Source organism: Heterocephalus glaber, unplaced genomic scaffold (genome assembly GCF_053883595.1).
Source record: "Heterocephalus glaber isolate CG9 unplaced genomic scaffold, H.glaber_assembly_v1.0 deba00001600, whole genome shotgun sequence".
In the NCBI taxonomy this organism is placed as follows: Eukaryota; Metazoa; Chordata; class Mammalia; order Rodentia; family Bathyergidae; genus Heterocephalus; species Heterocephalus glaber.
This window is the reverse complement of record NW_028258372.1, coordinates 18,729,129-18,752,661: the sequence shown is the minus strand read 5'-3', so window position 1 is coordinate 18,752,661 and position 23,533 is coordinate 18,729,129. Positions and strand designations below refer to the sequence as shown.

The following is a 23,533-nucleotide window of genomic DNA, read 5'->3' as shown; positions in this document are numbered from 1 at the left end:
TGAATTCTCATTTTATTTAATAACAAACTTTATGTGTTCTTCCTGGTTTGCTGACAGAGGCCTCTCTCGGGGGAGATTAAGTGACTGGCTCAGGGCTTGGAGCCAGGATTCACACCCAGGGCTGCCTGTTCCAAGGCTGTGCTCAGTCCATTGTGCTGCGTTGCCACAATATCACAGAGACTCGAATGTGAGCTGCCCACTGTGTCCGGGTATCAGTGTGATACAGATGGAATTGCCCATTTTTGTTCTCATTGCTCACTCCCTGTACTGGCCAAAGCCGTAGCTGTTACTGGCATTTCTCTCCTGGAGCTCCCAGGCACAGGAACTGTGCTAAGAAAATGCCTGGCAGAGGCAGGCAGGAGGGAGTGCGTGAGGGCTCACTGAGGGCTGGAACCTGTGCAGACCTGTGAGGGTCTGGATGGAAACTGGAGAGGACATTCCAGATGGATGAGGCCCAGAAATGCCTGGGAGAGTCTGCAGTAGAATGTGTGGATGATCTTATCGGACTAGAGGGCGGAAGGTGGACTGAAGCCACTTACAGAGAGCCCCGGAATTTAGATTTTAATCTGAATGTGGAGACATTTAATGGTCTTCCTCCTGCTGCCCTTGCCTGCAATAGCAGCATGACCTCATCTCCTGGGAGTGTGGGCTGGCGCCAGGCCCTGTGGGCCTGTGTAATATCAAGGAGTCTGGTGAGGGGCTGTAACCATTCTGGGTCACGGTCAGGTTCTGGTTCTGGATCTTCTGTGCTCCTAGTATTAGGAGTTATGATGAGTCCTAAGAGTGAGCATGGGAGAAGAGATACTTCTGGCCCACCCCAGGATTTCCAGGGCCATAGAGGTAACTGAGGTCCCTCCATGGCAAGGGTATCATTAAGTGGCTGAGCCCTGGAGGTCCTGCCTACCCTTACCCCCACCCTCAACTCCCATCCTGCCCCCCACAGACTCAGATGCAGGCACAAAGGAGATCCTAGCCCCACTGAGACTAAAATGAAAGACAAATTAAATGTAACCTTTCAACAGTGTTTTCAAACAGGTAACTGCTCCCCTAGTGTCTAGTGCCCTATACAGAGTCAGTGCCACCTGGAACACTCAGGTGCATTGTCCCAGGCCACGTCCTTGCCAAGCTCACACACACCATACATAGGAGCTCATCACGGTCACGGCCCACTCTGTACCAGTGAAGGAGCTGGAGAAAATTAATTTACCTTAGGCTATTCATCCAGTGGGCAGCTGGGCTGAAACTGGTGGAAAGGAAGTCCTCCTCCCTGCCCTCTAGAGCTGAGGAGGCCACTGTCCCCTATCTAGGGGTGACTTCGACATCTGCTGCCACTTATGGCTACCTATGTCCCACACCTGAGCCTAGGCAGTGCTGACCAGAGGGACGTCCCCAGCCTCCTGCGCTCAGCGAGAAATTTGTTAGCCTTTAGGAAGCCAGGACAGAGCTGCTCTGTGCTCCACAGTACCCAGATCCCATTAAAGAAGATGTTAAATGCTGTGGACCCTACCAGCTGACCTTCTTAATACTTCTAGTCTTCCTTCTCTATTGAGAGTAGGGCCTGTTTACCATCTGGTCATTAGCTTCCTGCAGCTATCCACTGGCCTCCTCCTGTTCCCTCTCCTATGGAAATCCCCTTGCCATGGAGTCCTATCAAAGGCTTTTGAAAAGTCCAGAGCAAAAACTACCAATCCCTCTCTAGCTGTAAACATTTATCACTTCCAAACATGCCTTCCCCATTCAGACAATAGGGTGATTTTAGTTGGCAGATGATTTTAGTTCATTGTCAGGGAGCCCTTCTTTCATTTAGTAAGAGGTGAAAGTAATTTAATAAAACAGCGATGCTAATAATAAAATTAGTGATAATAATAAATACTAGCATTTACAGAATCTTACCAAGTGCACAGGTCTGTGCTAAGCCCTTTGAAGAAAATCACTCTCACTGATCTCTTACTTAGCAGGTGAAGAAACCGAGGCTTACCCCCTAAGTCACCTGCCAAGGCACACATCTAGGAAGTGAGAGCCCAGGGATTTGAACTTGGACAGGCTGCCCCTGAACCACAGTCTTCACCAGTATTCTGGGATGTTTCCTGTTAGTGGCTGGAGACCTGGGCAGAAGGCACCTGTGTAATGATGATAGTGAGTATAAGATGAGGGCCCTGCCTAACAGAGCATGCAGTCCAGAATCCATTCGTGGCACATGGTTTCCTCCTCCCTCATTTGGGAAACTGCACACAGTGTGAGGGCTCTGTCCTTGGTCATTCTGAAAGCTTGAAAATATACAAAAATGGAAACCAGGTGTAGTAGTGCACACCTGTAATCCCAGCACTGGGAAGCTCAAAAAGGGGGATCTCAAGTCCAAGTCCTACTTGGGCAACTTAGCAAGACCCAGTCTTAAAAAACTAAAAGGGCTGAGGATGTAGCTCAGTGTGAAGGCCTTAGGTACAATCCTGTGCTGACAAAACAAAACAAAACATGGAACCCATGCTAAGCAAAAAGGCTTGATGTGTTCTGTACACTACATATGAGATATGACAGAAAATTAGTGTTTAAATTTTCAAAAGATTACTACAGGAAGATACACAGTGTCATTAATCCCCCTCGAAATACTCTCCTTTACCTTGAACACACTTATCTCATCCTTCTTGCCACTTTCTGAAGCAGTTCTGGAAGTCCTCTTTCATGACTATCTTTAGTTATGTTGTTGTGGCTGCCTTGATGTCTTGAAACAATTCAAAACATTTACCTTTCATGATCATTTTGACTTTAGGGAAGAGCCAGAAGTCACACAGAGCCAGATTCTGTGAATAAAGTAAATAAGACACCTTGTAATGTTTTCACGAGCCTGCCTTTCTGCTGGATGGCACTTGTAGTAGCATTCACTGTATTTTTTATCATACCTCATAAAGACATTCACAAAAGTAGACTTCCAGAATTGCTTCGGAAAGTGACAAGAACAATGGGGTAGGTGTATTTAAAGTGATGGAGAGTTTTTTGAGGGGAAAATGACAACGTGTCTTTTTAATAAATTTTTAAAATTTAAACATTCACCATATATTTCAATCACACCTCATATTTTCTCTTTACTGGTTGCATCCTGAAATCTGGGGAGCTGGATGTCTTATATTCCCTATCATTTCCTGATTTGCATACTTGAGATGAAAGGGTTAAATCCAGACTTGCTGGAGTTTATTGATTCAGTCCAGGATTATGATGGCTGTAGAAAAAGGCCACTCTGTCCCTTTGACCTCCCTGGGTAGGAGTGAAAGGGTGGTTCTCTCCTGACCTGCCTGACTGTGAGGGGAGGTGAAGTCCCTCCTCCAGGAACCTGGCCTAGGAGAGACCAGAGGGCAAGGGGATGCACCCTGGGACTGCCCTTTGTCCTTAGGTTGCAGGTGGCTGTGCTGCCAGGGAAGGACCACACTCTAGTAGAACTCTGCTGTTCTCCAACAATTAGCCCCCTGTGGGCTCTGCTGCTCCTTGAGGGCCAAACTTCTGTCCTGTGGACTCCCCAGGGAGAGGCACTCTGGGACCCCCAACCCACAGTAGGTGATGTGGCTAAAGACCCACACTCACAGGGTAGAAGTGGGTCTGCTTATAGACAGGGAAATCAAGGCCCAGGGAGGGAAAGCACACAGCCACTTCCTTCCTGTGCCCCACTTACTGAGCTAATGACTTTCAGAGAACAGGCTTTCAAGATAGTGGCCAAGCTTTCTACTCTTAGGTAGGAATTGCCCTTACCTGGCTGTGTGCTGACGGCCAGGTTTCCAGAGGAATTGTAAGAGCAGGATTGTGGATTATCGTGCCTGATGTGAAGGGGTTGGCTCCATGGCTGTGTGCCCTTGGGAAAGGTGAGGGTCAGATTAGACTGGAAAGTCTTTCTCAGACGGTAGAGTCTGAATGCATCTGCCTGGAGGTCTTGAGTGTCCCTTAGTGTGTTGATGGGAGGCTCACTGTTCCATACCTCTCGGGAGAAAGACCACCTTCCCTCCCCAGGGCTGATTAGGGCATCCCTTCTCCAGGGTGTGCAATGACTGTGGGCTGCCTGCTCTGCCGACCTTGGCTGCAGACTGTGAAGGTGGCTGCCACTCTCCTCCCTACTCAGTATTACTTCGTGGATGCCTCCAGGTGCCTAAAAAGCCTGCTTTTCTAATCAGTGGAGAAACCAGCTTTGTCTGCCAGAAACTGAAGCAGAGCAGCTGATGGAAAAAGAGAAAAAAAAAAAAAAAAAGGAAAAATCAGCAACAGCTCCAAAAGGAAACAGCAAAGCTGGAAAATAGCTTAAAAACCTGGGGGCAAGGCTGATCCTGGCAGCATCTGGCCAGCTGCCTAGGGGCCCTCCTGCCTGCCCACCAGGCCTTGTGACAAATGCCCTCCGACAGCCGGGGAACCACAGCTGTCACCGGAAGGCTCCGAGGGTGCGGGCTGGCGGCCAGAGGCCTGTGGCTTCAGGGGCACCTCTCCGGGCTGGTAACCTCATTATCTCTGCTGTTGGAGCAGGAGCCCCGGGGAGCACAGCTGCTCTCAGCCGCATGTTGGAGGAGCTGCCTGCTGTGGAAGCTGTGCAGGGGGAGGCCTCTCCTGCCAAAGGAGGCCTTGGGGGCAGTGGGCCTGGAGATTCACTTTCACCACTCCAGTGAAGCCTTCTTCCAAAGCCCAGCCTGGGCCCTGCCGCAGTGCTTAGGCACAGATGGTGCCTTTGTGCTAGCAGTCTTTCCCTCTCTGGCCCCAGAGTAGGATTAGAGGAAAATAATGAGAAGAAAAGAAAAAGAAAATCATAGTCTGCCCAGAGCTTGCCTGATCATACCCTAAGAAGCCCTTCTCCCTGGAGGCTTCAGAGTTGTGCCTTTGTCCACTCATGGCTCTCATTAGGAAGCTACCTGGTACCTTCCTCTGGTTAGGACGAGGCCCATGTTCCCACATAGCATATGGACTAGGTTGTGTGGGCCACAGGTCTGAGATCCAGATCTGGCTGAGCCTCTGGCTTCCTGAATTTTCTTTCTGTGGAGGACACATAGCATGTGTATGTCCTCACCTCCCTGTGAGGACACTGAAGTTACATCAAACAGCGTGTCTGACCTCAGCCACAAACACCCCCCACTTGCTGTAGGACCCAAGGATGGGAGAGGACAGGGTAGGCCAACAATGCTGGAGACAGTGGGGCCAGCTGTCATCTGCTCTGCTCTGCTTTGCTTTTAATTGATATTCGACCTTGAGCAAGGTGGCAGCATTCCTCTCTGCACTGGACACCCTCATCTGTCAAGTGGAGAGAACACCTGCCCTTGGCCAGCCTGGCCGGGGAGAGCAAGCTCCACAGAGAAACATCTTGTCAGGGGGAGGTTGTGGGCTGCTGTTACTGCTGTAACCCGGCGCAGGTGGTATGTCACGTCTGGAGACAGCTTTGGAAGGGGGCGCCTGTCATTCCTGCAGCTCTGGACTGGCTGGGGCAGCAGCACATCTGGTAGGTGAAGTGGCTGCTAGAGGACTCTTATTATTATGAAAATCGAGCCATTTGCCCACTTGGTTTGGGTCCAGCTTAATGTCTCTCGGCCCTGAGTCTGTGAACCCTGTGCTGATGTCTGTCAGGTTTGGATTGGGACTGAGGCAAGAAAACAGTGGGATTTGTAAAAATGTCTTTCTCCCAAAGGATGGAGCTATGAGGGTCAGCACCCAGGTGCCGCATGAGCTCAGGGCAGTGCCGAGTGTGCCGAGTGGGTTTGTGTGTGGGTGCCGGGAGACAGAAGGAGACAGGGCGGTGATGCATGGAGAGACCGTCTGTCTGGGCACAGGCCCAGCCCCACACCCTCAGGCCCTTTCCTTCTCCTCCCCCAGACAACTCCTGCTGTCTGGCCCAGGGAAGAAACAATAGAATAATCTGGAGACTTCCCTGCGCTCTTCTAGATCCTCTTGTGTCTCTGCCTCCAGTCCCTGAGCAGACGTCCAAGGTTAGGCCAGCCCCCCATCCCTGACTGGAGCGGCTCAGGGCCATTCCCTGAGTGGCCTCTTCCCGCTGTGTGGGAGCTGGAGGGGGAGGCTGAAGGTGCAGGGCTTTTCCTGGCAGAGCTGCTGCTCGACACTGTTAGAGCCCACCTAATCCATGTTATTTTCTTCTAATCCCTCCCCTGCCTGCCCTGGCCTGTGTGCCACCCCGTAGGACTTTTGGTCCCAAGCCGGAGGCCGTGCTGAGCACCAGGCATGAGGAAGCCAAACATCTGCTGCAGCATCCCCGCATGAAGGCCAGGACCCGGCCCCTCCGTGCCAGCCATGATATTGTGCCTGCCATTGCTCAGGGCAGCCGGTAAGTGGGACCCAAGCCAGGCTGGCCTGGGAAGGCTGTGCAGGGAAGGGTCAGCAGTGAGAAGAGATAGACTCTAGCCAAAAATGCTACTCCTCCCTTCTTCTTTCTGTATAGGTTTTCTGTGTCAGGAACTTGCTATGACTCTTTAGTCAGTCAACAGCCCTTTATGAAGGCTTAGTGAGTATCACGAATTGAGATGCAAAGATGAATCAAACGTGATGGGGGTCCCTGGAGACATGGAGATCACAGTCTTCAGGGAGAAAGACAGCCAAACAGGTTCTCAGTTCTGTGGACTATGGTGTAAGGGAGAAAAATATGCATTCCGAGCTGGAAACCCATACCACCTAGAAAGGACAGGTGAGACTCTCCAGAGGAGATGGCTTCTCAGGAGAGGCCTGTAGGAGACATAGGTGTTCACTGGGCAGATGAGAGCAAGTGATGGAAGCCATGAGCAAAGCACTGTGCAGCAAGCCTGGAGTGGGAGGTGTTCTGGGCTGCAGGCCGTGAAGGCTGGAGAGCTCAGTAGAGCCACTCATGGAGGCCTCTTGTGACGGGCAGGAGCTTCAAGGACTTGAAGCAGGTGAGTTACATGGTGGCATCTGCATTTCAGTGGCACCATCCTGGCTGCAGGGATATGTTGAATCCAGGAGCCTAGGACAGAGAGGAAGTTGCAGCCTTGAGCCTGGTGGGAGAATTTGGAGACTTCAGATGAGCCCCAGGAAGCAGACACAAGCCAATTAATGAGGCAGCAGAGAAATGATAGCTCAGAAGCAGACCACACAGATTTGCATTCTGGCTCGGCCACTTACTGATCTGTGTGCCTTTGGGGAAGTCTGTGCTTCAGTTTCCTTATCCTCAAGCTGGGAGTTACTGTAGTGCCTGTCTTCCAGGGTTGTTGTGGGGGTTATGTGAGCTGACCGACAGAAGGTGTTTGGAGCAGTGTCTGGCACGCGATGAGTGCTATCGGTCTGTTAGCTCAAGCTATCAGTCATTTGATTATCTGAATGTGGGGGGCAGGAATTCTCCTGGGGGCATCCGGGAAGAGCCAGGGTTGTGAGGGTGTCTGGGGGTTGGGAGGGCCTAGGCACAGGGTCAGACTGTGGAAGGGAGGTGCTCCACAACATCCCCTGGAGACAGCCACCAGGCAGTTGGATATAGGATCTTTAGAGTACAAATTTGGGTATATCCCTGACTTCATGACCCTGGAGCAATGAGGGTGAGCTCATCAGGGATGAAGATACAGACACATGATCTTAGCCAAAAGGCCGAGAAGCGATGGATAAAGATATAGAAAAAGAACAGGGCAGGGGCTTTCAGAGACCAGCACATCACACACATGACTGCCCCTGAGTAACAGAGCCCACCTCCATCACTGTGCCTGGTTTGTAAGTGGCACCCCTTAAAGAGCTGTATCCAGGTGGAGCTCTCCAGCACACAGCCAGCCTCTGTGGGGCTCCTGGGCCTAAGATGAGGCTGCTGTGCCCTGACAGATCTTACCAGGCCTGAGTAGACCCACCTCTGCAGATGACAAGGCCTGTGACTTCACTGGGACGGGGGACACACTGTATCTGCCCATCTCCATCTCCACATGGCACTGGAGCAAGTGAGGACTTATTAAAACTGGACCGCATGCTCTTAGAATGCTGAGGCCAACCATTAAAGGTTAAGGGCCTTAATGGAACCCCTGATGATTCCATCATGAGCAGAGGCTGCTGTGTTCAGTGCCATTGTGACCCGTAGGAGACCCTAAATCCTGATAAGGGGTGCCCAGCAGGCTATCCTTTTATTTCCACATTTTGTGCCTATCTCTCTTTCTGGCAGAGGGCACTCATTAGGAATGACATGGCTTCTTTGAGGGATCCTAACTGTTCTTCTTCACATATACATGAGGAGAAGGCTTAGACTTCCAAGGAATTCTGTCCCACTTTCTATAGGTATTAGATTGGATCGGGGGGCCCACAAAACAGGCAAGCCTATCTGCAAAACAGACTTTAGTGTGCAAATGCCCTCTTGGACACCTCCTTGTTATCCGAGTCATCCCACCACCTCACAACAGCCCCAATCTCTATTATGAAGTAGGTTCTTTTTTCCTGGCCATAGAAATGCTATAAAAATGCAAGGTGACCCACTTTAGCAGCTGCTGTGTCCAGAAAAGAATTACTATGCCTTGGCAGTGCTGGTGAATCCTCAGAGGGTTAGCTGAAAAATCCACACCAGATGGCTTGCTGCAGCTGCTTCTAAAGGTTATGCTCCATCAGCTCGCCCTGGAGGGCCAGGCAGAGTTAATACAGCGATGCCACATGGGCCCCAGGCCTCAGCTAGATACCGGAACTACCAGCCTGGATGTATCACTTCCTCCAAAAAGCAGCTTGGCAAGAGGTGATGGAAGAGGAGGGGCAGACAGAACAGTGTCTAGAAAGCTCGTGCATGCATGTGTGTGTGTGTGTGTGTGTGTCTGTGTGTTATTCAGGCCATTGAACTCATGGCCTTTGCACTGAGCTGCACCCCTAAACCCCCTTTTTAATTTTTTGAGAAAACTTTTGCTAATTCTCTTAAGTTGCCCAAGTTGCTAAATTGTTTAGCCTGTGCTTGAATTTTCCATCCTCCTTCCTTGGCCTTCCTAAGATTTCAGGTGTGTGGTACCACATCTGGCTAGGACACCAGCTTTGTGGCAGGCACGGGGGATGCAGAGCTGAGGAAAACATGGCCCTACCCTCTTAGAAGCATTCTGGAAGTAGAAGCCTTCTTTATCCAGAGTCTGGGTGAAGGCACTCTGGGTGAGCCTGCACATACAGGCCTTTTCCAGGAGTTGAAGAGGTGGAGGTAACTGCATTCAGACTCTACCGTCTGAGAAAGACTTTCCAGTCTAATCTGACCCTCACCTTTCCCAAGGGCACATAGCCCCGGAGCCAACCCCTTCATTTCAGGCACGATAATCCACAATCCTGCTCTTACAATTCCTCTGGAAACCTGGCCATCAGCACACAGCCAGGTAAGGGCAATTCCTACCTAAGAGTAGAAAGCTTGGCCACTATCTTGAAAGCCTGTTCTCTGAAAGTCATTAGCTCAGTAAGTGGGGCACAGGAAGGAAGTGGCTGTGTGCTTTCCCTCCCTGGGTCTTGATTTCCCTGTCTACAAGCAGACCCACTTCTACCCTGTGAGTGTGGGTCTTTAGCCACATCACCTACTGTGGGTTGGGGGTCCCAGAGTGCCTCTCCCTGGGGAGTCCACAGGACAGAAGTTTGGCCCTCAAGGAGCAGCAGAGCCCACAGGGAGCTAATTGTTGGAGAACAGCAGAGTGGCACTAAGTAGTATTGACCTGTGTAAGATGATGGCCATGTGAGCGTATAGAGCTTGCGCACATCATATTGATCATGTGGGGAGGACAGCGCTGTTGTAGAAAGTGAGACCCCGAGAGGAGTTCCTCACAAAGGCCACACAACTGCAGAGCTAGCACAGAAGCCTGACCTTGGACCAGAATCCTTTCTTGAAGGACGGTTACTGAGGCTTTGAGAAGCTTGACAGCCATGGAGTTTGCTTGCTGCTTGGCTGCCTCATGGGCTCTGCTCCTGGCTCCAAAGTCCTCGCCCCACTTCGCACACTGTTGCTAACACTGCAAGGCATGGGGATGTAATAATGAGGTTGATGACACCAGACACCTTACATGATTAAGCTGTCCTTCACTTTTCCTTTTAGATCACAAATGTTTCTCCCTTTAGAGTGAATTCTGGGATGGCTGAGTTCATGATCTTGTATGTAAAGGTTGAGAGGATCTGATTCTCTTTTAGATTATGGTTGTATGGCCTTGAAAACTAGCCATACGGCCAGGTTTTTTTCTTACCAGAATTTATAGCCTATGTCCCTCCAACAGAGCAGGGCATTGGCCCTGGGGCCTGTGGAGAATGGGGTTTAAGCTATGTGCAGAATCTCCAGTGGGCCTTGCTTGTGTGGGAAGGACCTGGCTGGCAGGGTGTCCTGCCCGAGCACTAAGGGTAGGGCTGCTGCTTGGTAGGGTACCTCTTGTTTCTTGGGGATGAGGTTGCTACCTCTCAAAGTCCCTGCTGGCTCTAACGTCTTTGAGTCTGTGAAGGCAACTGAATGATGCAGGTGGTCGTGGCGGCCTTCACTCACTGCCCGGTGGCAGTAGTCAGGGTTTTCCTGAGAAACACAACCTCCAGCATGTGCACACAAGGGAATTCACTCGCACACTTTCGGGGCACTGGTAAATCCAGAATCTTTGGATGGGAGAGCCAGGGAAGAGCAGCAGGTGAGCCCAAAGGTGGTCTTTACTGGCAGAATTCCTTCTTGCTCCGGGGAGGTCAGTTTAATCTCTTCAAGCCTCCAACTTGATAACATGAGACCCATCCACATTATGCAGAATGATCTACTTTATTCAAAATCCATCAATTTAAATGTTTATTTTATCCCTCTAAAAAAATCTTCATAGAGGGCTGGGGATTTATCTCAGTGGCACCGCACCTGCTTCATAAGCGCAAGGTCCTGAGTTTGATCCCTGGTACCAAAAAAATATATATATATCTTCATAGAAACTTCCAAGATAGTTTTTAATCAAGTATCTGGATATTACAGACTGGTCAAGTTGACACATAAAGCTAACAGTCACACATGGTATCTATACAATAGGTAAGTTTTAATACATAGGAGTCAAATCCAGGCGGGCTAGGGGAGATTCCAGGAAATGACAGGAGGGCCAAATGAGGTGGACAAGGCAGGCAGTATGGAAACCCTCCCAGTGGGTGGGTGGGGACAGAACTGAAGAGGAAAGTAGGGAGGACTGTGAAGGACCTGTCTTTTCATCTCAAAGACCATCCCCTTGTCCTGTGCCCTCTTTGGAGTGGTGTGACAAAAGCTACATAGCAGGAGAAACTGCAGAAAGCAGGTGGATGGAGTGCCTGGATAAGAAGTCATTGCAGGATGCATGCTAAAGAAATGATAAATGAGAGAAACAAAAGGGTCCCCCAAACACTGAGCAGTAGAATGGTGGGGAGGTGGCTGGGGGGAAAAGGCAGGGCAGAGTATAGGCTTTATTTAAGTGGATTTTGATAGGAAATAGCCTTTGGGCCTGGGCCATGTGCATAACGACCCCAAAACTCAGGCTACCTGGATCCAGAGATTTGTGTATGGTAGGGGTAGCTTCTAAAGCTGAGCAGCCTGAGCTAATGATACATGTGAAGACCGCCCAGCCCAGCCGTGCTGTGCAGCAGGAGCAGAATGTTGAAACAGGCCAGGTGGGAGGTGTTGGAACATCGAGACCCAGAGTCCGAGGAGGAACATCAGTGTCTCTGTGTCCAAGCAAGATGATTAGGAGTACTGAGTGGAAACTTTGGGTCACGAATGCTTAGGATGCTGGGTGCAGTGCAAGATTGAGGCCGGGCTGGGTAACTTAGCGAGACCCTTTCTCAAAATAAAAAAGGGCTGGGGATGTAGCTAAGCATCCTCTGGGTTCAATCCCCAGTAACAACACACACACACACACACACACACTCACACACACTCACACACAATGCTCAGAAGTCTCAGCCAGTCCCTATGGAGACCTAACATACCCTCCTCCCATGAGGGCTTTATATTGCATACAGTTGTCCCTCAGTATCCATGGGGGACTGACTCCAGGACCCCTCTCAGACTCCAAAATACCTGAACCATCAAACCCTTATATAACATGGTGTAGTATTTGCATATAACCTAGGCTCATCCTCCTGTACACATTAGCATTATAACACCTAATACAATGCAAATTCTGGGTAATCATTGCTATGTTATATTGTTTAGAGAATAACAGCAGGAATAAAAAGTCTGCACATTCAGTGCAGAGGCAGTTTTTCTCACATATTTTCACTACATGCATGGTTGGTTGAATGCACAGATGTGGAACCCACGAATAGAGAGGCTGACTGTACATATTTCCACAGTTTTTCACTACCAGAAACACACAGTGGTCAGATCATTTTTTCTCACTGCACACATGGACGCGTGCACACACACACACACACACACACACACACACATACCTCACATATAAAATGTTCAATATCTTCCTTCAGTACAGTCCTGAGTTCAGTAACTCTGGCTGAGACAGGCAACCGAGGGAAAGCCAAAAGCAAAGGTCATGTTGATTTTATTTAGCACTGTGTGCCAGGATCAGGGTGGGCTGGTATTCTGCTGTTTACCACTCAACTTCCCAGGAGTCTGGTTTGGTGTGGCCCGGTGGGTTGTACCTCCCACGCAGCACCATGGGAGATGGTGTCCTTCTACCTGTGACCTCTCTCCTTGTCCTTCATTAGAGATGGCCGGAGAAGTCCAGCCCTGGGCCCCAGGATGACCTTGGCCTGCAGAGACAGCCCCCAGAGCGGGAGCCTGAGTGACTCTTCCAGTGGGGAATCCGGCAGTGGGCAGTGGCCCAAACAGGGCATGTCCACATCGCATGTCCGCTTTGAGGATGAACCTGCTTTTGAAGCTGAGTTTCGTCACCTGAAGCGGCTGCAGCAGCGCCAGCGCCAGGTGCTGAGCACGGAGCTGCAGGCTGTGGGCCAGGGCCCCCTGCGCTCCAAGCCGGACCTCGCAGACTACATAAACCAGAAAGTGGGGATGGGCGCATTCCACAGGCTGGGGGACAGCCGGGACTGCAGAGGCCTCCCTCTGCCCCCGCCCAGCTGGGCCAGTGAGAGGAAGTACCAAGAGTGTGGCCTCTGTCCTGACAGCCAATGCCCAGACCCGCGCGTCCCCCAGGAGCTGCAGGCTGCCCGGGGGGTGGAGGGCGTGCTGCACGTGTCCCACAGCTCCAGTATCCTGAGCTCCCCATTCAGGCTCCTCCTCGCTGATCCAGGGCTCGACACAGAAAGGCTCCGGGGAACACATATTGGAGAGACTACCACATGCCCTGAGGAGGGGGACTCTGCCCTGAATAGTGCAGACACCTCTGATGGCTGCCAGACCGGCAGTGAGGAGGCCAGGACCTCTCTGCCCAGCAAAGCAAGCAGGCAGACTCAAGGCAGTAGCCCCAGACAGTGGGACTCCAGGCCTCAGGGAGGCCTCGGGCAGTCCAGGAAGGTCAAGACAGAGCTGCACGGTGGCCTTCCGGCCTGCCACTCACTAGGGGTAGAAGACACGGAGGTGGGAGATGAAGTAAAAGAAATCACAGGCTACACGCCTGTGGGGACTCAGTTTCTGAAAGAAGATGCCATCCCTAAGCCTCCTGCCTTGGAACCTGAGATGGCTGCCTTGGAGTCCCAGAGGCAGCCTGGATCAGGGCTGGGAAGTCACCAGGCTCACCCTGTGGACCCCTGGGCTCCATGCAAACTACCCTATGCTACAACATCTTCCCTGAAGCTAGCACCTTCTGAGCCAGGCATAGCAGATCAGGTTACAGAAAGCCATGAGTATCTGGAAACGATCCATACTTCCTCCCTGCAACAAAATCATGCACAACCCGCTGCCCCCAACCGAACCCAGCACCCAGCCACTTCCCCCTCCCCTGAAGCCTGGGTAGCATCAAGAACCACCTCCCCTGTGCCTCATAGGAAGGCAGGGCTGGCTGGACCCTGTAGGCCAGGGGAACAGGAAGAGCCCGTGGGTAACCCCTTGCCACTGCCTCCTCCAAGAACTCCTCTCAGGACCTGTGGGCTCAGCTCCCCACAGACCCAGCCCTGCATCCCCCAAGCCAGGCACCCACTGCTGGGCCTGTCTGCCAACTGCAACAGCTGCATTCCTCTGGGACAGCAGGAGCCCTGGGGAACAGCTGTCTACAGGGGCAGGGAGAAGAGGGTCCCCTGCAGCCAGAAGCCAGATCCACCCTTGGAAAGCAGCAGAGATGGTAAGGCTTGCAATTGGTCCCTGCTCAGCCCCAGATCAGGTTTATGACCCTCAAGGCATTCCGTCTTCACTTACCTTTCATCTTAATGGCCAGATGACACAGACACACACCACTCCCACAGCGCCTTGGAGCTGGGCAGAGCAGTGATGAGTGCTGGGCAGCTGGTAGAATCTAGGCTGGATACAGGACTGTGGGGCAGAAGGTGGAGATGCCCTCCTAGGGAACTGGGAACCCCAAGGGTGTATGGAGGCAGGTACAGAGCTCCTGCAGGGTGTGGCAGGGCTGCCTGGCCTGAACCCTCCTGACCACTGCCCTGCTGGGCTTGCTGCGAGGTTCACAGGGAAGGCTGCTGAAGGGGGTAGGGTGTCACTTCTTTATCCTAGGTGTTGGCAGACCCAGGTTTGGGTCCCCAACAATGCGGTCCCAGGTGACCAGGTAGACCACTCACTCCTAGGCAGAGATAACAGGCCCAGCCTACACAATCTTGCTTTGCTGTTCCGTGGCTCTGATGGCCTTGGAGCTGGGGTCCAAGCCTTGGAGCAGAGTGGAGGTGAGGGCAGAGAGATGACGGATAATAATGATCTCAGTGAGGGTGCCAATGCCAAGATCCCCACCTCTGAGTGCCCCCCACTGTCCCTCTCCCTCCCTTCTCACAAAAACTCCAGGGAACTATCCTGGCCTGAGGTGCCTCTCACCGGGCTCAGCTGTGGCTCCTTCTCTATGAGGGGCTTAGGCTGGGGGCTGCTTGCCCCTAACCGCTCCCTGTTGGGCCTCTGTCCTGAGACCTGGTGACTTCTGGGCAGTGCAGGCCTGTACCTCCTTGAAGCCTGGAGCAGGGAGTGAGGTGAGGCTCCTCTCATTAGTGAGGCCCCGAGTGAGTTGCTTACTTCCTCAGAGCTCCATCCCCTCTGCAAAGTGAGGATGGAAGGAAGTCTCTCTCTTGAGAAAAGCATGCATCCATCTCAGTGGGGGGAGTTAACTCAGGGCCCAGCACGTACAGATGCTCCCGAAATGGTGTTGTTATCAAAGCTATGAGAAATTAAGATTGTGTTCTGCCCCAAGAATATAAAATATTTCCCTGCTCTACTATGTCACTTGATATAGAAGGGGCTTGGGCTTGAATTATCACAAGCAACCTGATCATTTAACAAAACGTGCTAATCATTTACTGTGTACCAGGTGCTATGCTGGGTGATGGGGTCAAAGCAGTCCATAGGACCCAGTCCCTGTCCCCAAATAGCTTCCAGTCCAGAGGACACTCGGGGAGGGGCCTGGAGTCCCAGTCATCTGCTGCTTCCTGCCTCTGTCCACTGCCTCCTGGGCTCCACCTCTCTCTTGCATCCCTCACTCTTTTGTTTCTGAGCATGGAGGTCCCTTTCTCCCACTGTGACTGTGGGGATGACCAGTCTCACACAGGAGGGATGCTCTGACTTTCAGGAGGATGCCAATGCTCTCTTGGCTTAGCAGATGTTGCCGTCTTCAACTCCGTGGGCATCACCCTCTCCCTGACATCAGAGGAGCCTGAGTCCTGCCAGGAAGCCGAGGAAGGCCTGCAGAGGATGGAGTCCAGTTCTGGGAGCCACATGCTGTCCGGGTGAGTGGCAGGAGCAAGAGTCCTCAGCACAGGAGGCAGGCGGTGCTGGGTGGGGACACCTCTGAAGTGATAGCATGACTGACCTCACTGCTTCCACTCGAGCTCAGAGATCACGTGTGAGCCTGGAACTCCTAACTCTTCTTTCCCAGCTCTTATTCTGATGTGCCTGCTTATCCATCTGCTGAGCACCCTGGAATGACCACTATGTGGGCATGGGGCACAGCTGCCCTCAGGGTGCCCCCCAGGGGACTTGCCTGTCTGGGAGCATTTGCTCCTGACCCTGGACTTGGGAACATCCAGATGCTGAGGAAACTGAGCCCAGCATTCATGTTTCCCTTCTCTCCTTCAGCTGAGTCCTTGCCCTAGGGACCCCCTCAGGCGGACCTCAAAGCCTCGGTGAGCCCAGGGCCTTCTCTTCCCTGCTACACCTCCTATGCCCAGGGACCACATGCAGTCCAAGGCCTCCCCTGCCACCCAGAGCCAGCTCCCCATCTTCAGGCCTGTGGTGCTGCTCAGTGCTACGGGACTGTTCAGCCAGAGCCTGCTGGACACCTGCACCAAGCTATCTGGCAGCCCCTCAACAAGAACTGCCACATCCATCCACACAGTGCTCAAACCCTGAGGCTGCTCCCTCACGTCGACCCTGACCACCACCAAGTCCTTGCCAGCTCCCAGTGCCCTCCCCACTATTCTGTCTAAGCTCTGTTCCTTCTTTGCTGTACACCCTGACACTGCTCTCTGCCTTCACTTCGGTCCCCTGCTCTTCCTTCTCCACACAAAAGTCAAGGCCATGTTAATTAAATGGTACCATTTTCCTACTTCAAACCCTGCAGTGTTTTTCCCTGCAGTGGAGTAGAATTGAAGCCCCTCACCATGGGGCTGTCACATCTTGCCTTGTTTGGTGCCTCCCTGAATCCCGCTCCAGATCTCATTGCCTTTGCCCAAGCCCTGTGGTCTGGCCTTTGTTCTTAAACATACCAAGCCTGCTGCTGCCCTGACAGAGCCACCGAGTGCTCCCTGTGCCTGCAGTTGTCACCTCCAGGCTTGGCAGCCTGACTCCTATTTATCCTTCAGCTCCATCTCGGGGAGACCTTCCCTGGCCCCTATTTAAAACAATCACCTCTCTGCTTCACCCCACAGCCAGTCACTGATGGTTTTCTTCCTCTGCTGACTGGTCTCTTGTTGGTAAGCTCCTGAGAGCAAGGACCTTGCTTGTCTTACACACCACATACCCAGGGACTAGAGAGGATGGTACATAGGAGGCCCTTAAGAAATATGGAACAACAAAAAAGAAATATGGAATGTGAGCCGGGTGTGGTGGCACAGGCCTATAATCTCAGCACTTGGGCAGCTGAGGCAGGAGGATCTCCACAAATTTGAGGCCGTGTAGTGAGTTTGGGCTACATAGTGAGTTCAAAGCCAGCCTGGACTACATAGCAATACCATGTCTCAAAAACAAAACAAAACAAGAGAGTACAGGCTGAGTGAATGAGTGAATGGGCAGACCCTGAGCTGCATGTTATGGCTGTGTATTATGGCAGGCCGTTGTGTGAGATCTTCTCCCTAGCAGCTTCCTGAGGAGAATCTACTCACCTTCCCTTCCTGCAGCCTGGTTGTCAGTTTACCCACAAGGCATTAGTGCGGGCCCATCTGGGGCCTGTGGGACCTTGGGGTACAGCACCCTGCCCTTGCCTCCCAGCCCGCTCCACCCCAGGTCATGTCCACTCTTGTGTTTCAGAGCATCACCAGGGGCCAGTGCAGGGCCCAGGCCACCCTTGGCTGCCCCTTCTGACAGCAATAAGAAAAGAAGCAGCAGCATCGCCTCCACCCTGGGGCTGAAAAAGCTCTTCTCGGCCCTGGGTCAGGCTTCTCGGCCCAAGTTGGGCAAGTCCCGCAGCTACAGCGTGGAGCACCTGCAGCCTGATGCACCTGGCTCAGCTTCACACACCAGTACCCACAAAGTAAAGAGAGCCCCATCGTTACAGTCCTTCCATCTGGTGAGTTATCAGGCAAGGGGTGGTGAGGCCAGTGGTATGGCACCAAGGGGATGAAGGGCGAAAGGAGAGAAGCAGCATTGAGGATGCTTCTCAGGGAGCCCCCGGTAAGAAAGGGGAGCTACTGGCACACCCACAGCTGACCCAAGCAACTCAGGCTCCCTGCAGCACCCCTCAGTTCTGTCCTGCCCAGCTGCCCAGGCCCGGGCTCACTTGAGGTTTCTCCCTCCCTGTCTCCTTCCATTTTGCTGCCTGCACCAAGTCCAGGAGAGTTCATGGCCTGGTCATTCTGGAGCCTTCTCTGTGGCCATAGTGACTCTTTTAGTAGTGGCACAAATCACATCACACTGGGATTACCTCCGTGCCCTTCTTCACGTGGCTTCCGTACTGTTCTTTCTGATATGCACCAGCCCCTTGCTGAACGTCTGTCATTGGTTACTCACTTGATTCAGGATGAAACTGAGACTGTTCCGTGTTGCCAGAGGGCATCTAGGAGCTGTGTTTCATCTCTCATCTCTCTCCTTTGACATCCTCAGCCTCACCTCTGCTATCAGATCACACACTGAATCTTCAGGGAAGCACTCCTCCCACCTTCTCCACCTGCCCACACCTGCTCATCTGTCTGTACTTCAGGCATGCCGCCCTCAGGAATTGGGCCCAGTCCCTCCTCGTGCTGAGCATGTTGCTAACTCACTCTGCTTCCTTTCTTCATGGAACTTGTCACATAGTATTTTAATCAACTTCTGTCTCTCCCCTCACTGGAGTGTAATTCCTTGAGGGAACCCTACTTGACCGTTACTGTCTCAGTACTAATTACAGTAGCTAGTACCCTATGGGTACGCAGTACACCTGGGGTGTAAGAGTGTGTGGGGGTGAATGCAGGGCAGCTCACTAAGTCCCCCGTCCTCGTGTGCCCGTCTCGGCAAACCAAGCGCACCACATGGACTCTCCAGCAGGGCTCTGGGAAGCCGGTTCCAGTAGTTTCCAAATAGATTCCTCTGTCTCCTGTGTCTCTCCTTGGGCAGAATGAGACAGGTGACTGTGGCCTGGGCCACTGGGGCCTTTCATTTCTCAGGCTGTAGGGGAAGAGAAGGTGCCAGAGTGAGACTCCAGGAGAAAGAATCCCCAGGAAAAAAGGAGAATCTGTCTCATGTAGAAGGATTTATGACATGCCTCGGAGTAAAATACTTCCTGGTAGCGTCTTATGCTACCACATGTTGTTAGGTGACATAGGTGCTTCACTGGTTTGGTTTTTGTTTTGTCCCCAGGTGAGCAACCACCTGCCGTTACTCTTGACCATCCCAGTGGCTCCCATGTCCTCTTGCGGCCTGTGGCTCTCACCCAGGGGCCTCCGAGCCGGTGTCGGAAGCCTTCCCTTCTCTCCCATGCCCCGGGGCATCTTCTGCTTTTCCTTTAGGCCTGACTTGAATGTGACTTCTCCAAGGAAGACTTCTTGGGTCAGATACACAATCAGGCTGCCTCTCGGGCTGCTGGATAATACGCCTGCCTTCTTTAGAGCACTTTTCAGTCTATTTGTTCTGCTGTTACAAAATTCCACAGACTAGGTGACTTATAAGCAACAGAAACTTATTCCTGACAGTTCTGTAGGCTGGCAGAGTCCAAGGTCAAGGCGCTGGTGCAGTCAGTGTTGGTGAGGGCTGGGTTCCTCGTGGACACCTGTAACCTCACACGGTGGGAGGGGCAAAGGAGCTCTCCTGGACATCTTTGTGCCCCCTGCGGCTCTGCCTTCATGACCTAATCTCCTCCCAGAGGTCCCACATCCTTGGTGACTAGGTTTTAACATATGAATTTGGAGGGAACACCAACATTTGGACTACAGAAGCACAGATTCTAGACATAATAATGTGGGTAACACTTGTTTAAAGGTCTATTCTTTCTGCCTCTGTCTCTACCACCGCAGCCCTGCCTTCAGAATTGCCTCCTCGCTGGGGTGTTTTCTAGAGCACAGACTGATCCTGCCCTGCTTATTAACATCACTCAGTAGCTCCTTAGCAGGGCATTAAGTCCGTCGGGGATGCCCCTGCTCCTGGCCCATCTCCCACGACCCCATGGCCTCACCACCCAGAGCACATGTGTGTTTCAGGACACACCGTTCGGAAACGTGCATCTCTTGCCTCTCCATGGCTTTGCACATGCTGTCCTTCTGCCTGGAGCACTTGTGCCTCTCTCTACCTGGGGAGTTCTTGCTTCAGTCTCCCCCAAGTGCCAGCTCCTCCAGGGTCCCCAGGCCTCCTAAAGTGAAGTCTCTCCTTCCTACACACCATCTGCAATTTTAACTGAGCACCTACTACAGGCACCTGGAGCTTCCAACTGACCTGTGCTCATCCCTGCTCTTATCATTTTTGAACTCTCCGGGGGACTTTTGACTGGTTCAGCTTTTTATATACAATGTTTTAAGGTATACACCACGCATAAAAATTTTTGAACAGATGTGACCATCCCAGAAGGAATGCTAAAGAATGCTAAAGATTCATAAAATATTCAAGATTTTAAATTTAAAGTGTGCTACTCTGTAGTTAATTTGCTTTCATTTTCTTCTTAGTAAGAAAATTAGATTTTCCTACAATAATACAATTAGTATTTTAATATTAAGTTGTTATTTTGGCTAAAATTTAAAAAAATCAAAACGCTGATGCTTCCCATTATCTGTGTAACCCTCTCCTGGAGTAAGTGTTCCTGCCAAGCACTTGGGAGTAGTGACCGAAGTGGCCCCAGGATCGTGGGGCTATGTCCTCTGCCAATCCCTTCCCAGGTGACTTTTCTCACCTGCAATATTGGGCTTTCCCCACCAGGTGTCACCTTCCCGCCAACATCGGAAAGCTGCCTCCTTTCAGAACCTCCATTCTCTGCTGAGTGGCAGGGGGGACCGGTCCAGCCTCTACCTGGTAGAGGGCCCAGGGTACCCCAGTGCACCTGGCAGGTAAGCATGGGCACAGATGCTCTGGAAGATAAACTCAGAGGGTGACCAGTGGAGCTAGAAGTTAGTTCCTTGCTACCTCTGCATTACTGCACGCTATGAGGAAGTGAGAAGCTAGGTGTGGTGGCTTCTCACTCTAGGAGGCTGAGGCAGGAGGATCCCAAGTTTGAGTCCAGCCTGGGAAACTGAAGAAGATCTTGTCTCTAAAAGATAAAGAGGGCTGGTGATACAGTTCAGTGCAAACGGCTGGGGTTCAATCCCCAGTACTACAAAAAGGGGCGGGGGTGAGGCACTACCTGTGCCTTCTCCCTCATCAAATCCCACGTGTGGAGACCGGTGGCCCAGGAGGCTTGGAGTGACTCCTTAGTGCCCTCGCCCTGTGCTGAGGTGAGGTTGTCGAGAGGGGGAGGGCAGGCTGGCAGGTTGGAGCCTCTCTCCTTCTGCTGTCTGGTGATATCCCGAAGTCAGAAAGTTTGGGGAGCTCCCTTAGCCCAGCTGAAGACGTAGGTAAACACCCTTGCCCCTTGACCTCTGCCGGGGCCATCTAAACCAGCTGCCCTTACCTGCGGACCTCCGGACCTCCGGATGGACCTGGAAACTATATGAAGTTGGAGCTTCTGTCAGATCCCCGAAAGACTCCACCTAAAACGTTTAGAGGCCACATTCTACGTATGGAGCTTTCTGGTCCTGTGGCTGGCTCGGAGGCACCTCAGACAGATGTGAGAACCCGCCCGCCGCCACCTACAGTGCCTTGTAGCTGGCTGGGTCAGTGGTGCCCCAGCCTCCAGCGCTCCGTCCTCTGAATGTAAGCAGTGGAAGGCTGGGCCCCCGTGCCCGGCCCTCGGCCCTCACTGTGTCTCTGGTCGCCCCCGCAGGCCGGCCAAGGCCCCGCCCCGGCGCGCCCTCAGCGTGGAGGACGTGGGTGTCCCCAGCCTGGCTCGCACTGTGGGCCGCGTGGTGGCGGTGTTCCCGGATGGCACGAGCCAGCTGCAGCTGCAGCGTTCCCCCGAGGGCACCTTTGGCTTTCGTGTGGGCTCCGGGAATGGGCGCAGGGACTCAGGTAGGCACCCTCCCCATCCTTAGTGGGCCCCTGCAGGGTCAGGCGTTGCCTGGTCCTTTGTCTGAGCTAGGCGCTTTGAGGATTCAGAAAGCCCCTGAGCTACAGGGCCTCCTGGGGGAGCTCCTCTGGGAGTCGGCACTGTGACAGCCCTGGCAGCTACAGCTCTGAGAGGTGCTGCCTGCTGCAGGGCCAGAGCTGGCAGGGTTGACTCCACTGTCCCCTCCTGTCTGATGGCATCCTGAGAGCAGAATCTGCAAGGCCGCCTTTCCGCCTTTCCTGGGACCCAGGGGAACTGCCTGTGCTTGCGGCCTCAGCTCGCCCTTTGATGTGGTCGGTGCGCTGCAGCCGTTCCCTTCCTCCAGCTGCCGGTGTGTCTGGGCATGCGGAGTGTGCCTGCCTGTCTGCGCGTCATGTCCACACCCGCCCCTGGCTGGGTTGCCTCCTGGGTCTTGGTTCAGCATCGGCGGGGCATGGAGGGGCTCTGGGCCTCGTTCTGCACTCCCGCTAGTCCTGTCCTTTTCCTCCACGAGTCCTTCCGGGCAACCTGATCCCCCGGACTTTACCCAAGCGCAGGGCAAAGGACCCGAAAGATATCCCAGAGATGAATGGGGAAGGAGCCAGGCATGCTGGGGGAGGAGAAGGAGAGAGGAGACCGCGCAGGAGGAGGCCTACGCGGAGGAGCCTGTTTGGCTGGGCTCTTCGAGGAGGGTTAGTCCTGAGCTTTGACCCCCTAGTCAGTTTTTTCTCCTAGAAAAGAAAAATCTGCCTGTCGCCACGTTTGCAGAAGGCAGCCTGAGTTCTCTCCTCTGGTGCATATCTCATTGTTTCAGCAGATACGTGCAGAGCACCTACCGAGTGTCATAGATTTGGGGGTTACAGTAACACAGGTGATGGACAAATCCCTGGCCTCCTGAGCACACATGCGAGGCTATGTCTGCAATAAGTTTACCTTTCACATTATTATGTCAGAGAGTGAAATGGAAAGTACTGAGGAGCAAACAAACATGAAGCAGGTGTGGCAGATGCTAGTGTGGGCGGGCTTTTTCAAGAAGATGACACTTGAGCGGAGGTGGGGCTGGAGTGGGGAGGAACCAAGTGGGCATGGGGGGAAGAGCATTCCAGGCAGCAGGAACAGCAGCTGCAAAACCCTAAGGGGGAGAATGAGGCGCAGCTGCTGGAGGAGGTGCGAGGAGGTTGGGCTGGGAGGTAGGCTGGGCCATCCTAGGGGCGCTGCCTTTCTCAGTGAGAAGGGAGTCAGTCACCTGAGGATTTAGAGCAGATTCATTGTGAACAGGGTGGGGGTGGCAGTGTTAAAAACAGACCCCAGTGGGAAAAGGTAAAGCCAGGCAGAACAGTTTTAAAGCTATTTCCTTATTTTAGGGGAGGTATGATGGCAGCTATGGACGTGGTGAGGAAGGGGTGGCTTCTGGTGGATGTGCAGATAGCTTTGGCTGTTTGCTGAAGAACAGCACATCCACATAAGAAGATAGGTCTCCCCCACTCTGGACCTGCGCAGGGTAAAATGTCAGTCTTCACAGGGAGATGACATTTGTGGCACTGTCAGGTATCAGTGTTCTGCCCTACAGCCTCTTGGCAGATCAGAAAAGCCCTCCCAGGCCCACCACCAAAGTCAGTGAGGAATGTGTTCTGTGCTGCCTCTGCTCTGGGGCACCTTGAGCAGGTGACTTACCCCTCTGAGCCTCAGCTCCTGAGTCTATACAAGGAGGACAGCACCACCCACCTGGAAGAGGCATGGGAACATTTGAGGGGGTTCAAAATAAAGTGCCTGGCTCTTTCCTTCCCTTCCTTTTCAGAAGA

The 23,533-nt window shown here is 52.7% G+C and overlaps 1 protein-coding gene across 9 annotated transcripts in view; it reads left to right on the top strand.

Moving 5' to 3' along the window:
- Kiaa1614 (KIAA1614 ortholog) overlaps positions 1 to 23,533 on the top strand; it is a 60,227-nt gene that overhangs the window by 7,095 nt on the left and 29,599 nt on the right. For 5 of the 9 annotated variants that reach the window (XR_015444562.1, XM_004853342.4, XM_004853339.4 and 2 more), the window contains exons 4-9: positions 6,152 to 6,295; positions 12,601 to 14,129; positions 15,567 to 15,723; positions 17,462 to 17,720; positions 20,531 to 20,658; positions 21,531 to 21,715. Coding sequence is in view for 8 of the 9 variants with exons in the window: in XM_004853342.4 (XP_004853399.2) it covers positions 6,152 to 6,295; positions 12,601 to 14,129; positions 15,567 to 15,723; positions 17,462 to 17,720; positions 20,531 to 20,658; positions 21,531 to 21,715 (2,402 nt within the window). In the remaining variant the exon portion in view is untranslated. The remainder of the gene's footprint in view (positions 1 to 6,151; positions 6,296 to 12,600; positions 14,130 to 15,566; positions 15,724 to 17,461; positions 17,721 to 20,530; positions 20,659 to 21,530; positions 21,716 to 23,533) is intronic. The other 4 variants (XM_087194399.1, XM_004853343.4, XM_004853345.4 and 1 more) reach the window with 2 other exon arrangements.